The 15,733-nt window shown below is 35.6% G+C and overlaps 1 protein-coding gene across 1 annotated transcript in view; it reads right to left on the bottom strand.

Moving 5' to 3' along the window:
- The window catches only part of LOC129264170 (son of sevenless homolog 2-like), a 47,143-nt gene that overhangs the window by 15,799 nt on the left and 15,611 nt on the right, over positions 1-15,733 (bottom strand). Inside the window, exons 6-16 of the mRNA XM_064102830.1 lie at positions 15,427-15,537; positions 14,262-14,354; positions 13,497-13,547; positions 10,745-10,821; positions 8,520-8,697; positions 7,026-7,182; positions 6,533-6,653; positions 5,602-5,685; positions 4,952-5,164; positions 3,518-3,640; positions 1,448-1,613 (exon numbers count right to left, since the gene is read on the bottom strand). Coding sequence (XP_063958900.1) covers positions 1,448-1,613; positions 3,518-3,640; positions 4,952-5,164; positions 5,602-5,685; positions 6,533-6,653; positions 7,026-7,182; positions 8,520-8,697; positions 10,745-10,821; positions 13,497-13,547; positions 14,262-14,354; positions 15,427-15,537 — 1,374 coding nt within the window. The remainder of the gene's footprint in view (positions 1-1,447; positions 1,614-3,517; positions 3,641-4,951; positions 5,165-5,601; positions 5,686-6,532; positions 6,654-7,025; positions 7,183-8,519; positions 8,698-10,744; positions 10,822-13,496; positions 13,548-14,261; positions 14,355-15,426; positions 15,538-15,733) is intronic.

Here is a 15,733-nt window from a genome sequence, read left to right on the forward strand (position 1 = left end):
GCACAATTTCAAGATCTAAACTTCCTCATGACAACCCTATCTTCTTATCCGGGTGGGTGTTTCATAAAGCTGTTCGTAAAGTTACGAACGTGATCTTAGGTCATAACTCAATTACATAGGGATATCACATAGCACAAGAAAGGATCACCAGTCGTACGTAAAGTCATTCATATCTTACAAACAACTTTATGGAACACCTACCTGGATGCAATGTTTTGATGTGTAGTCTTATATATTCAATACTCACTCTACCAGGAAGAAAAAAATCCTTCTAATCCTTACAACACCAATACCATATTATTTTCCCAGAAATAATTAGTTTTATTGTGCTTCCCGGTGGGTGTTTCATAAAGCTGTTTGTAAGATACGAATGACTTTACGCACGACTGGGGATCCTTTCTTGTGCTATGCGATATCCCCATGTAAATGATTTATGACCTAAGAATATGTTACGGTCGTGCGTAAAGTTGTGCGTAACTTTACGAACAGCTCTATGAAACACCCACCAGGGCCCCGTCTTACAAAGAGTTACGATTGATCCAATCAATGTAACTCTATGGAAATCCATCAGTGCCATAAATTTTTCCACAGGAAATTTGCACAATGTCTTTTGTAAATAAAGAGAAGCACAGTGAATTCTTAAAGAAAACAATTAATGCATGAATATACATCATAGCTAGAAAATATTTTGAACAAACATGCACAATACATGTTGACATTGCTAGCCGTCCATAGTTGCGATTGATCGGATCGATCGCAACTCTTTGTAAGACGGGGCCCAGGTATTCAATAGAAACTAAATGACCATCACATTCTTTTAAAACCAAAATTCACAATATATTCTTCTGATTGTTTGAAAAAAAGGGGTATATGTATGTAAATGAACGTAGACATACAAAAGAAATTTCACTGTATTCTCAGTTAATTGCCCATTTTAAAAGAAAGAATTAGCTATTCACTACGTAATTCTCATAACTTTGCTTTACCCAAACCCAAAACAGAAACCTCTTGTCGTAATATCCAATACAGAGGTGCATCTCATCATAATACTCTTCCCCATCACATGAAATTATTGGAAAATATTGATGCATTCAAAAAAGGCCTTAAAAACATTTTTCCACACTTCTTGTAACTTTTAGTTCAGATCCCTCATCCTTACTTTGTTATCTTGTGTATATATTGTAAATATGTTTCGTCTTACTTTTTCCACATTTTGTCAACGTCTTTATCGTAAGTCAACTAAGTTTTTCCTTCCCTGTATTATGTTTACATGTATATCTACGTAAGGGACCCCTCTGTAAAACACTGTTGATACGTTATCAACGCTGAGTAGGGCAATCCCTCCATCTTTTTTAATGATCATTTCTCTGTCATTGTAAATATATCTATCATTGTTATTATTTTTAATTGACAGAAAATAAATACAATACAGTACAATACAACATACCCTCACTCTCCTACTGATGATTTTCTTGATGGACTCCACCCATTTCCTCATTCCTTTCCCTCTTACTGAATCATCAATGAACTTCTGCAAGCTTTGAAGTAACTCCTCGTCTCTCTCAAAGTCGTAGAAGTGCTGGTCAACCCAGTGCCTAAACACATTCAGTACTCTGGACAAAAAAAAATCAACTGTTAGGGAGTGTTGTTAGAGGACAAGTACACTCCAACAAAAACTTAATTCGATTAAAAAGAGAGAAAAAATCAAACAAGCAAAACACTGAAAATTTCATCAAAATCGGGTGAAAAATAAGAAGGTTATGACATTTTAAGGTTTCAGTTAATTTCATAAAATAGTTATGTGAACATCCTGGTCGGTATGCAAATGAGGGGACTGATGACATCACTCACTCACTATTTCTTTTGTATTTCATTATGTGAAATACAAAATAGACTAATTTTCTCCTAACTGTCATGTGAAGCAAAGTTTTATTCATTCCTAAACATGTGGTATTACCATTGGTTTTACATTTTATGGCTCAATCTAGTTAGTCCTTATTGTTAAATATGTAAAAATGGAAATATTGTACAATCCAAACAATAAAAAGTAAACGAAATTGCAAGTAATTGTGAGTAAAGAACATCATCAACTTTCTCATTTGCATGTCACTGTTTTGTGAAAAATAAGTGAAACTTTAATAAAATGTCATAAATTTCTTATTTTACATCCAATTTTGATGAAATTTTCAGCGATATACTTGTTTGATATTTCCTTATCGATTCAAATCAACATTTTTCTGGGGAGGACTTGAGCTTTAATGGCAGCAATGTACAGGTAAACACATTTGAATCAAACATAGTGAGGGCCTGGAAAACCAAATTTGACCATTTCGACCCAGGCAGAGAATTCCTATAACACGTCTGAACCAAAGCATGCATAGGAACACTTGATAACAGCTGAGGAACAGCAGAGGGGCAAATAAGTCTTCTTAACTTTATGCCCAACATCAAGGTAAATTCAGGGTAAAGGTGTTTTACAAAGATGTTGGTGAAGTTTTCTTTTAGAAATTACCCTTAAAAGGCATGCTGAATAAGTTCAAGAGCGCATCAATTCATAATTAAATTGCAGATAAAGATTGTTTATCTTTTTTCTCAAATACTATAACTGCTAATGCAAAGTACATTTCTGCCTTTTTATTGAATTCAATGAAGATTCAGCTTGTCTCTAAAAAATAAATCAATAAACATCTTTGGTCATCCCAGATATCTCATTCAAGTCATTCATTAAGTCCAAAATGTAACTCAAGAATGAAACTTGATTAAGTTCTATTCTACATGCATCTTCAGTGCTAAAAACATATAATTCCTTTCTTAGAGAATCAGATGAAATAAAATAATAAATTCCGATACTAAACTTCAGGGTTGTTCTTCTTCAGAATATGAGCTGTAGAGAAAGCAAGCACACTCACCTGACTTGTATAGGTTGGGAATATTCTTTCCTGAATCATTGCCGTAATATATCATTTAACCTTATCTTAACTGGGTTATTTCGGACCAACATAATATATACTGCGGGGGGGGGGGGGGGGTCAATTTGACCCCCCTCAGATCTCATCCGTTGATTGCGCGATCGCCGCGAAAATTTGCACACGCATAGAGCCGGATGTAAACTCCAAGACTGTAAAGTAAAATTTTCAAAAAATTGATCGCTTATATTTTTTATTAATTATGCAAATAAGCGTATGAAATTTGCCCTAAATTTTGTGTGTGTATGTTTTTGCCTTTAAATCACTTTATATAGCTAGTAGAATGCTAATTTTTGGTGAACATATATTAATTTTTACATTTCTAACAAAAATCTACAAAAAAAATTGCCTAAAAATAATTAATTTCCTATGTATTCTGTTTTTTAATTATGTATTTCCTTGTTTTTTCAAACCTTTGTTTTTTATTGTTTTTTGGGATGAACTTTGTCGGGGACCCTTACTGATTATTGATGGGGCTGCCCTGTTTGAATTAAATAAAATAACCTCCTTTTGAGGCAACATGATCTGTTTCAGAAAGCAAGCACACTCACCTGAGTTGTATAGGTTGTGCATATTCTTTCCTGAATCTCTTCAGATCTTCTCTGACCACACTCACTCCTCTGTCAATAGCTGCTTGGTCTTCTTCCGTGGGCGGAGGGTCTGGGATCTCAAACGTAAACAATCACTTTGGTCAAGGGAAACTTCAACAGTAATAATAATAATAATAGTTCAAGCTATCAAGAATCTTTTCTGTGTGCAAATATCAGACTTGCATGCGCTTCTGCGGGCATCTGCGTGTGAGATGCGAGAGAGATACTGTCAATGCGGGCGATCTGCGGGTAGCAAAAATAGTTACTCGCAAGGCTTGCACGGAAACGATGTGACAGGGTCTTCGGGCCGACGCTCTATAGTTGAGCCTCCATTGAGAAGCCCAGTACATACATCTAGAAAGCATGAAGAGTCCTCTTCCCTGTTGATTAAAGAGCATCATTGTACTTGGTGCAGTACACAAGTGAATCCAATAAGCCAGTTCACGGTTAGCTCATGATCAACTCTTCTCAAATGACCTTTGTGATTTTTCATTAGGATAAGCACTATCGTTTTCAAATGTAGATGTTGCGTAAGCTTTACCAGTAGAGTATTCAAATTCTAAGAACAAAAGGCATTGTATAGACCAGGTGACTAGAATAGTACATCAGGGATAAAGTTTGGAATTCTGTTTTATTGTCTGCCTTTGGCACATTTGACTATTGTTTAGGCTACTGTCAAATACCAGTGATTATGAAGGCTCTATTTATTACTCTTCAGCTTGAATGTGATAAAATGAATATTTTGAAAGGAATACATGAATAATCATCAAATCACAAATGCCTATGTCAGTGAATTTGAAAGCCACCTTCATGGTTTATCTAAAAAATGACCTTTTTCTGCTCTTGCGCAGTTTACAACCGTGAACAGGCTTATTGCCCAGAAGTCATTGATAATATTGTAAAAGCAGTAGAGGTAAATATCAACGCCTTGCTAGAATGTGGTCAAGTTATTTTATTGTGTGATGATATAAGTGATCTGCACCAACATATTGGAACTCCAAGCTTATAAGCTGATTACCTATTTTGTCAGACCCTCAAAAACGATTTCTGTTTCTGTTTCTAGTAACTCCCGCAGGAACTCGGCAGGACAGCATTTTTGCTGGTATGTAACCAATTACCTAGGAAACATTTTACGTCTAGGTTAATCAGTCATAGCGGCTGACCTTATAGACGAATGATAATTTGGTAGGGTTATGTACATAAAAAAGTATGCATAGGTCAACAGATGTCAAAAACACTACACACATCTTGTATAAACTGAAATTCATTGGAATCAAAGGGGGAAATTGGATGATCCATGTACAAAGAGGTACAATCGACTGCAAATATTAAGCTTATTTTCATCACTTACACACGAGTACACCACCAGGTTACATAAATACATGAAAAGGATATCTCTTGAAGAGCAGCGAGAGAAGCTCCTGCGGTTTGCAGAATGACCTGTAGGTGGTCAGGAAGGTTCGGACGAAGGACGGGTCAGCGTACTTGTGATAGGTCAGTCTTTCGATCAGTTTCAGGAGTGTTCCTCCCTTGATGAGCGGCACCCCTGCCATTGACTTCTGACCTTCCTCAAAGACGATGTTGTCCGGTGAGTCTTCCTCTACAAAGCTGGAACGAAGAAGAAAAAAAAGAGAAAATCCAAAACTTTATACATTGAAACATGTGTATTGTACAAAGTGGCAGTTAACATTTCGTCACTTAGCTGGCAAAAGGGCATTGTTAATGTGTACATCAATGCAAATTCCTGTTGGTCTGGCAGAAGGGCGTCAATTCGTTCACTGTAAATTTCACATAGCACATGCTTGGGTGCTAATGCCCTTATGCCAGCCGCACAGTAAATGAAAATTGCCACACGTGCAATCTATTGCCCTCTGCCAGCCACGATTCAATCATTTAAATACTAGGCCACAACAGAAATTACCAAAACATGAAAGAAGACTTGAGCCTTGATAGGTCAGGCAATCCTCGAACAAGAAAAACTGGCATGAGATAAAGTGTCTATAATTGCGATTTATTTATACATAAATGAAAGCATACAAACTTACCAGTACTCCTCCGGAGACGGAAGCCTGAGGGGCTGGTTAGCCTCTTCTTGTTGTAGGATGGTGTCCAACATTCTTTCCAGAGTGCTAAAATCACAAACATACATTCAAAGTTGGCATCAACGATCCATAGAATGATACAATATGAACGACACCCAACAATGATGCAAATCTCTTCATCTTGTGGACAATATTCATTTGAAATTCATATACACGAGCAGTTTTTGTACAAAGCATAACACCATACAAAGTGTGCCCCTAAGCACTTTGCGAATAAAGGATAGAAAAGAGAAGGAAGGTTGCAGAGTTCATTTCAGTGAGGAGACGATAGTGATATAGTATCTAGATGGTCTTTTCTCTTCATTTTAATCATCTACAATGAATTCATAAACAACTTCACCACACAATTGAGCATTGAGCACTTTTAATTGGTGCTTTTGTATGAAAGGGCAATGTAAATTATCTTCTGTGTCAATTTGTTTGAATGACAAAATATCAATAATGACAAATATAATGGTGCAATTGTGTTCATCTTTTGGAAAAAAAACCCAAGTAACTGTCAAATTAAGCTCCAAAAATTACGGTGCAATGAAAGAGAAGAGAGTATTGACCTTTCCATGAGGCTCCAGCTTATGTGTTTGGGCTATGTATGTTAGGTTCTCAACAATTTAGTCTTATTCCAAATCATTTAAAAGATGCTCGAATACAGAGTAAAAGATATGAAATTTATTAATGCTGTATCTATAAACAATTTGCAGTAAAGTCCAAATGTAATAATTGAACTTTGGCATTTAATTTTACAAGATGTTTATAGTTCAAAACAAATCATGCCATTTCATGGCAAGAAGCTGTTTGGCAAACACACAAATATTTTTTGTAAGTAAACCATCCGTTTTCTGGCACATGACTTGGCAAATAATACTATGAATATTACCTTCTGTGTAACAGAGTTATTAATGCCTCCATCCAACTTGTTTTCTCTTCTGCACTCTTGGCAAAGAAAACTATCGTTTGCGGCGAGTCTTTGACCTCAATCTCAAATGAATTCTTCACATCTGTGCAAAAGACAAAAACCAAAAAAACATCGCGTTTTAAAAGAGAGAGAGAATGACACAAAGGTTATGACAAAACAGACCAAAAATCAAGATAAGAAACACAAAGAGAGTGGCTGGCAGTCAGAAGACGAGAGAGATAGAGAGAGAGATTGAGGGTCATAGAAAGAAAAAAAAAGAGGGAAAGAGGGTGAAAGAAAGATTTTGAAGTGAGAGAGTGATAAATTGGTAAAAAGGTTAGATTTAGAGGAAGAATAAACAAGCACACTCTAAATTTCTTTACTTATAATTGCATACAGTGCATGACCTCAATGAAGGGCCGAAACAGACGGCCTTGTGTTTCACCTCACAAGAGCCTATCACCATGTAACTTACCGTCACCATCGTGCTTATCAACGACCTTGATCTTCCTGAGGTAGTACCGCTCCTTGAAGCGGTACTCTGGCGACGAGCTCGAGACTGACCGCCTTGTGTTCACCTTGCAGCATACTATCATACTATCAAACAGGAATATGTGCCTCTCTGTGTTTGGCTGGAAAAAAAAATAATAAAAAAATATTGTTATTACTGATACAACATTGCAATAAGAAACCAACCACGATCCTTTTGTTATACCATGGATTTGACACTAATATAGCTCTTTCAGTAGAGACACTGAAAAGATAGGTGTCGTCGCAATTTAGTCTAATAGCTAGATAAACGTATTAGGGAATAATTCACCAGAAAAAATGTTGTAAAAATACATCTTCACTACTTCTTGTTGCAAATATGCAGTCTGTGATAATAATTATACACCACCACCACTAACACCAACAACAGCACAACACCAACACCAATGACAACTACAACACCAACACCAACACGATCTATGGCATGGTTCATAGAGCACAAGCACCATCCAAAGATGCTCGTGGTGCTAGCCCAGCAAGTTATCCACAGAGTATTCCATGACTGATCAACCCACGCCTGCACCAACTTGATGATTTTTTTAAGAGGCCAATAACTTTTATCAAGGGGACACTGCAAGAATACATTTGCAAACTTCTGCTGCAATTTAACAGTTGAAAGGTTAATTCTAGCTGCAGCAAATCAGTTTACACGCATTGATGCAAAAAGCAAAGCAGCAATCAATGGCAAGTTTGTTTTCAATTGGAACACATATGCAGGGATGCCGGCCCCATAAAATAGAATTGCAGTATTTTGAGGGATTTAGAAAAAAGATCTGTGGTGAAAAAAAGAGTATATTCAACTTCCTATAATAGACATGTATACAATAGGACTTTGAGAAAAAAATGTATTTTTCATAAAACCTACAGCACTTATATTTAAAAATAAAAGAAGATAAAATACTGAAAAAAAAGAGAGAACAGTTGGCATTTCTGCATATGAATGATTTGGGGACTCCAAAATTGCAATTTTCTTGCTTTACCCCCAAATTGGAGACATTGGGCCATTCTTGGTCATGTGTGTGTGACAGAAATTATGACAAATCTTGACTTTAATTAGTTTTAAATCAATTTTTTTAGAGATTTAGTAATTCAAAGGTTATCTAACATTAACATGTTTAGTCAGCTTTCATTTGGAAATATTTTTTGCTGTCTCCATTATGCAGGTTCACGGTCAGAGGTAAAAAAAGTGGGTCACGTGTGTGACTTCACAAAAAAGCATGATTTTGAGAGTTCCAATTTCATTTTGAAATTCCTGTGAATTTCAAAATGAAATGAAATTTTCAAAATCATCATAATCATGATTAGTTATAAATCTCAAAAATTGTTAGATCAATAACTAATTAAAGTCACGATTTGTCATAATTCCTGTCACACACGTGACCAAGAATGGCCACAATAGTATCAAAGACAGAGATCCTACCTTCTTGTTCTTGCCCGTGTGAACCTTGCCGACGTTGCCTTCCATGATGAACTCGTTACACAGCTCACTGATATCCCTCCCCTCCCATCCTTCAATGTTCTTCTGGATCTCGTTCATACGCTGGATGCAGACCTGTCTCGACGCTAACCTGCGGTGAAACCTCAACGAGGACTCCCTCCTGTGACAAAGAGAGAAAAAGCCAGACCTTGGTGTTAAGGCGGATCCTTGCATCCCACTACGAGGGAGCCGTACATGTAACAAAAAGGGTAAACTGCTGATTCGTCCACTTATCACATGGTCTACCTTCATTTAGTCTAATGCCATTCCGTCCATCAACACTTCGCCTAACAGCCATTTCGTCCAATAACCATTTGGTGCAATAATCACTTCGTCTAATCACTAAGTTCGTCTAGGACCATTTTGTCTTGTAACCAGTTGGTCTAATTCCCATTTTGTTTTAATTCATTTCACCCAATTAACACTTAATCCAATTAGACCAAATGGTAAATGGAAGAAATGGCAATTGGACCATGTGGTAGTGGACGAACTGATGGTAGACCAAATGATAGTAGATGAACTGGTAATTGGACGAATTTGCATTAGACCAATTGGAAATAGACCACAAAAAGTCAGTGATTTTCAATAATGATTGTTATAAGCTACTGAAATCCTTCCATCTGAATGGTTGAGAGCAAATTTGCCAGTGACAATTGCCAACAAGGGGCTTCATGAAACCTCTCCCACAAAAGATCTTTCGGGAAGTGCCCAAACTTTAGAAATTCATATAATTGCTATTAATTGATGGATTTTCATCAAACCTTCATTTATAGTCTTCTTTCATATTTTTTTGTTTTGTTTTTAATAAGCCAACGTGACATGGTTTCTTCATGAAAGAAAGCAAGAATTTTGTGTTTTTCATAAAGCAAATGTCGAGTGTTTTTCACTGAAAATTGTTATAATCACCTGCAAATCCTTGCATCCAGAGCAAATTCATTTACTTACAAATGCCAAATGTGGCACAAACCAATAACAACACATTATCAATTTATTATTATTTTGGTATTCAAATTCTAAACAAGGTCTGGGAATAGTAAGGGTAATAGTTTTCTGAACCATCAAAGCACAAGAACAGAACAATGAGGGCCACAGCATAGGCCCGTATTCTGGTCTCGGGTTTAAATTAAACCCTGGTTTAAAGTTGTAGTTTAGCTATGGATAGCCAATTGTGGCACAAATCTGTATTAGTACAGATTCAATTTATTAACTTACTTGACACTCAAATCATTCATAACTGCTGGGAATGATAACTGATTTTTTTTTCCTTCATTATGAAAGTAAATGGAAACAAAACAGTAAACATCTGAAATATACAATGTAAACAAAAATTTTGAGTTCTTGGCTCTCCATAATTTTAGCACAGAGTTAGACCATGGTCTAAGTTAGACCTAACTTCAGAATACGGGCCTTTAGTGTTTCAATATATTTGGCTACCCACAGTAAAAAACAAATTTAAAGGAGAATGAAACTCTTGGAGCAAGTTAGCTTTTGTGAAAGCAGAAAAATCAAAGAATAAGATCAACAAAAGTTTGAGTAAAATAGGACTAGCAATAGAAGAGTTACGAGCATTTGAATGTCGAGATCACTAATGCTATGGAGATCCTCCCATTGGCAATGCGACCAAGATCTATGATGTCACAGATGAACAACTCTCCCCTTTTGGACACTGAAAAAATACCCCAAAATATCTCTTTTTGCTCATTCTAATCATATGACAAACGATTCATCAATGATATAATGTTGTGAAACCTCTGTACTTGTCCTCTCATAAAGAGAACACCTCACCTTGTGATAGACTCTATAAAAGTGTGAATATAAGTGAAATAAGAACTAAAGTAATGAGGGAGTTGTACGTGTGTGACATCACAGATCTTGGTCGCATTGCCAATGGAGTATCTACATGGCATTAGTGATCTCAATATTCAAATGCTCATAACTTTCTTATTATTCATTCAATCTTCCTCAAACTTTCAACAATATGTTTCTTTGATTTTTCTCTTTGATAAGGATTCAGCTGGTTTCAAGGGTTTCATTCTCCTTAACAATGACATCAGTAGTGCAGGAGTTTCAAACTATGGGCAGAGGAGGCATTATTATTATTATTGACTATGTCTTCATTATCATGTATCTATTACTGTGGCGAAAGACCAAATACAGATTATACTTACCCCGTCTTCCTTTTTGGCAAGTGACCGGCACATATTCTGTCTAGCTCTGCTTGCAAGCTCTTCAGAAGATGGGATGCCTGGTTGCATTGACAAAAATATATGAAAAGTTGAATAAAATGAAGAATATCAATAATAATAATGATGATGGCGATGATGATGATATGGACATTTGTAATGTGCCGGTATCCAGCACAAAAAATGTTCATGGCGCAGTAAAGAAAGTGGGAAACAAAAGGAAACCTAATCAAAAAGGGGGAAAGAATTATAATTAGTTAAAAGCTTGTGTGAATAACCAGTATTTCAGTGAATTTTCGAAAGTAGTGAGACAAGATATATTGGGGATATCTCTTGGATGTTTATTGATATTCCAAAGGAATGGCCAGCATATTGGAATGATTGGAGTTATAATTAATATTCAAATCTTATTACCTTACCATAGGAAATAAACTCATACCAATCACCACACCATTTGCACGTTAAAAAACCTACTCCTCTTTTCGTAAAGAGTAGGGAAGTTATCCCGGGGAAGTAGTTAACGTATTAATTTATTACTGATAATTATTAATTTATAATCCTGTTTCTTTGTAAAGTTGCATGAGGGTAATTTGTACTGTATTATAGTAACCTTTCCAGATTAACTGTCCGACACTTATATGACACGCATGTGTTGATAGTGTCGTTTATTTTTTTATCAATCAATCAATCAATCATACCAATCACCACTAATGTTGAAATTAAAGGGAACATTTCACTTTGTGAGCAGCTGATTTAAAAAATTCCAAAACGAAGATGAAACATGTGTATGAGTGCTTGTATTTGTCCTCAAAAACCCTGAAACACACCACAATATAGGATGAAAAACTTTAATTCAGTAGCAATTCATTTGCCTGATTTTGATAACTGTCTCTGAGATGCATTTAGCTTTTGCCCAGTTTTCTCAAACTCAAAAAGTCGGTCGGCTGTGTTGACCATCTTCTGCTGTGAGCAACTCCTATAAAGCACACACCATTATTTATTAGCTGCACTGTACATTCATGCTGGGTTCATCCAGAGTTTATGTGTTGTATTACAGACTCGCTCTATACACATCGTCATTGGAACCAACCCTCATTCATTTTCAAACTTGGTTTACATCGCCAAAGTTTTAAAATAGTTCCTGTAGATATATATATCTTTTTGAAACTTTTTGTACTAGTATTTTTACACTATAAACCATACGTTTAGACCATTTCCAAGAACCAAAATGACAAATTTTTAAAATACGAACAAAGTGTAACAATCACTCTAACTCATGAGGGTATCAATGCTTCTATATGATGTTAAAAATCATGCGTATACGAGTAATACAGCAGTATGAGCGTGAGTTAACTTGAAATGCTTTATATGACTAATTTCTTTTACTTTGGCACATACTAAAAAACCTACTTTTAAGGAGAATATAAACCAAGAAACTACAATATTATCTGAATGACACGCATATTTCCTGGATAAAAAGACCTAATAGAAGCATATAAAACTTTCTTTTATGATTTTAACATGGTGATGGTGGAATAAATGATGGAATGCACGAATGAAAGATAGTATAGGCTCCAAGCATTGTGTGATACAAAGGTATGCAAAATTATATTACACTGTGGTGCAGTCATGATACCGGAATGGATTAATATGTGAAGCTTTATTCAAAACAGCTTATGAAAAATGAGGAGAGAACGGGAGGAGGAGCAAGAGTGTGGTAAAACAGTATGAAAGAGGGGGTGAGAATAAGCATTACAAACATTTTAATTAATAATCTATCTATGTGCTTAAAATGATGACTGCACATATATTTGAGGGGCTAAATAAAGACACATAACTTAATCTACTCCAAAAATAGTTTTTCTTGGTTGCTGTAGCAATCACTGCCAAATCAACAAACCATGTGCTAAAAAGGAAAATCAATCAAAAACTTTTTAAACAGAAACGGCTTGATTAGAAGTGAACCTCCCCACCCCCCAACAACTGTCAGTGGATATGATGGTTATTATAAAAAAAAAAGAAGATGGATGATATGTATGTGGTGCAAAACAACACATGAATACAGATAGTGCTTGATTTTAAGACGAAAGTCCATCCTAAAATTAGGCTGGTTCGAATAAAAACAGGAGAAATGTGAGAGCAAAATATAGATCAAGGTTTGATGAAATCCATCTATGAATTTTCAAAGTTTTCATTTTGTGATGTCATGTGCGAGCAACTGCAATTATTCATTAATGCATTCAATGACTTCATGACTGAAAATATTTTCTTCACAAAGGAATGTATCAAACAATGTTTGATGAAACGTTGAATGCACAGATGACACAAGTTTATTTTCTGTTTTTGAAAAAAAAAAAGTCACATAATCAAATAGAACTTTTAAAAATCCGTAACCCTGTAATTATTCGATGTGTTTTGGCTTTACCTTCATAAACATGTTTTTTGGAACTTTCTGTTTTTATCATGACCAACCTGTTAAGATGAAATTCCCTTTTAAACACATGACAGATAAATACAGTCCCATCTACCAGATATCATGTATGTATGTATCCTCGAATGAAAGAAAATTAAACAAACATTCATGCCCGTCCACACATATATAAAGATTAAATAATGGTGCAAACCATACAGTATACATAAGTGACCCAAAGCACAGATAGAGCATATACGAAAGGGGTTGTTGAGACTTATTAGAGCAGGAATATTAGAGGATTAGACAAATAATTATCCAACTCACTTGTTTGAATTTTTCTTGTTCCTCCTCATTAGGTGAGGTCTTTAATAATAACTGAAATGACAAAAAGTGTTGACAAAAATATGCTCTTAATCTTAGGACGGTCTTACCGTTCCCCAGGTATTTTCCTTTCAAAAACCCTATTCTCAACTGAACTCTACGACCTAACGTGCACAGATTACATGGATGAATTTGCAATCAATCTGTTAATCTTTGAATATTTTCTCAGTAAATGACAAAGAAAATCATTTTGATTACATAATAATCTTGGATGTGGGGAAACCATATTGCAGAATCACTAAAAAGAAAAAGGGACATGTTCTCGGTTTATATTCAGTACTTTGTTTATTGAAAGGGATGGATATATATGGCTGCTTCCGTTCAATTAAGTAATCACTTCGGGTGGGTGTTTCATAAAGCTGTTCATAAGATACGGATGACTTTACGCACAACTGGTAACCCTTTCTCATGCCAAGTGATATATCATGTTCCAGTCATTCGTAAACTTGTGCGTAACTTTACGAACAGCTTTATGAAACATCCACCAGGTAAAAATTGTAAAAAAAATCAAGTTTTGGTTGTGAGAAATCCTATTGAAGCTTCATCAAAATGAGCGGATTGTTAAAGCTTCAGCCTTCTGATGAAAGTTCTGACAAGTTTTCTGTATCAAATGGTTTCTCAGCTGTTCTAACATTCCTATTGACAACTGAATATTCTAAATTACCAAAAGTGAAGTATTTAAGGATGAGTTTTTGGTGGATTGCTTACCTTCAAGGAGTCAAAGTAGTGTATACAGTGGTAGATAGGTTCTAGTAGAAGCTTAGGTAAGACGTAAGATACGGCATCACGAATGTTGTGCTCCTGGATATAAAATACAAGTCATCGTTAGTGAATTCAAATACATTGCTGCAAAGGTGTCTCGTTTAAAGACCAGGTGGGGGGGCTTTCATATTGCCATTAGTAAGTTATGCACATGGGCGGAAATCCCAGGGGGGACAGGGGGCACGCATCCCCCTACCATTTGGAAAGGGGGGGACACAATATGAAATGTCCCCCCTACTATTTGTGGTCTTTTATGATGGAAAAAAATACATTCAACATCGAAATAACAGATCCTTGAATTTCGATATATATATACCTTCTTTGGTTATGCATGACTTATATACTAAATTATACATCCCTGTCACGTAAAGTTATGTGTCACTTTACAAACAGTAATTGCAGCAAACAATTATTACATGAGAAAGCCTTTAAAATCAAGGTTAATTACCACTATATTAACATAAATCTTAGCTGAAAAATTATGATATCTATTAAACACAAAAAGGAATATGTGTATTACCCGACATTCCGTGCTTATTTTATAACATTTTTTCCAGAGCCAATTGACGAATATTTTTATTTATACATACAAACATTTGGGTGGTCATTTTATTAGATTATGTTCAAACTCATTTTGAGATCGTTACCACAACTGTTTCTTTTTGTCATTCTAGTCAATTATGGTTATTTGTGCCTCTTCTCATGAAAGCATTGGAAAGGAAAGATAATTACAAGTTTGATCCCAGATATTTTCCATCCTATAAATGAATCTTTTCATCGCCATCATCATCTAGTGCCAGACCATATGAAGGCTTTTGCAGCTACACACCTCCTACCAATCTTGGCTATGTGCATTTGTTTTCACGTTGAAATCATGAAATTTTCAGGAAGTTTCCCATACTACTCGAAGACAAATTGGATACTCTTAGCTTGAACCTTGATGAATATGGCTTCAAGTGTTTCATGGAGAATCCCTGACTAATTGCTCTGAGCCAAACAGATACAAAGATTTTAGTAGCTTATAGCAAAACTTTAGTGGAAACCACTGGCATATTTGTTTCATCAAATGCCTCCCCAACACAGCATGCTTAAGAAACTTGAAATTACTTACTTGAAGGTATTCAGCTACTTCTGGCTTTGCTACAAGTCTCTGTATTGTATTCCTACAGTCGTCACTCAGGATCCGTGCAGCATAGGGACTATACACCTCAAATTCTTCAGCCTGTAAAGTTGGAATGAAACAGTGAAACAGCTGAAGTGAGACTAATGCAAACCTGCTAACCCCGACAGTCGGATCTTCTAATCATTGCTTAAGTTCCAAACTATCAAACGAATTGTGTGAAATATTTGGATCACTCACAATCTTCCTTCTCTTCTTTTAAAGAAGGGTAATAATAATAATAACAATAATTATGAAT

This window comes from Lytechinus pictus, chromosome 7 (genome assembly GCF_037042905.1).
Source record: "Lytechinus pictus isolate F3 Inbred chromosome 7, Lp3.0, whole genome shotgun sequence".
NCBI lineage: Eukaryota > Metazoa > Echinodermata > Echinoidea > Temnopleuroida > Toxopneustidae > Lytechinus > Lytechinus pictus.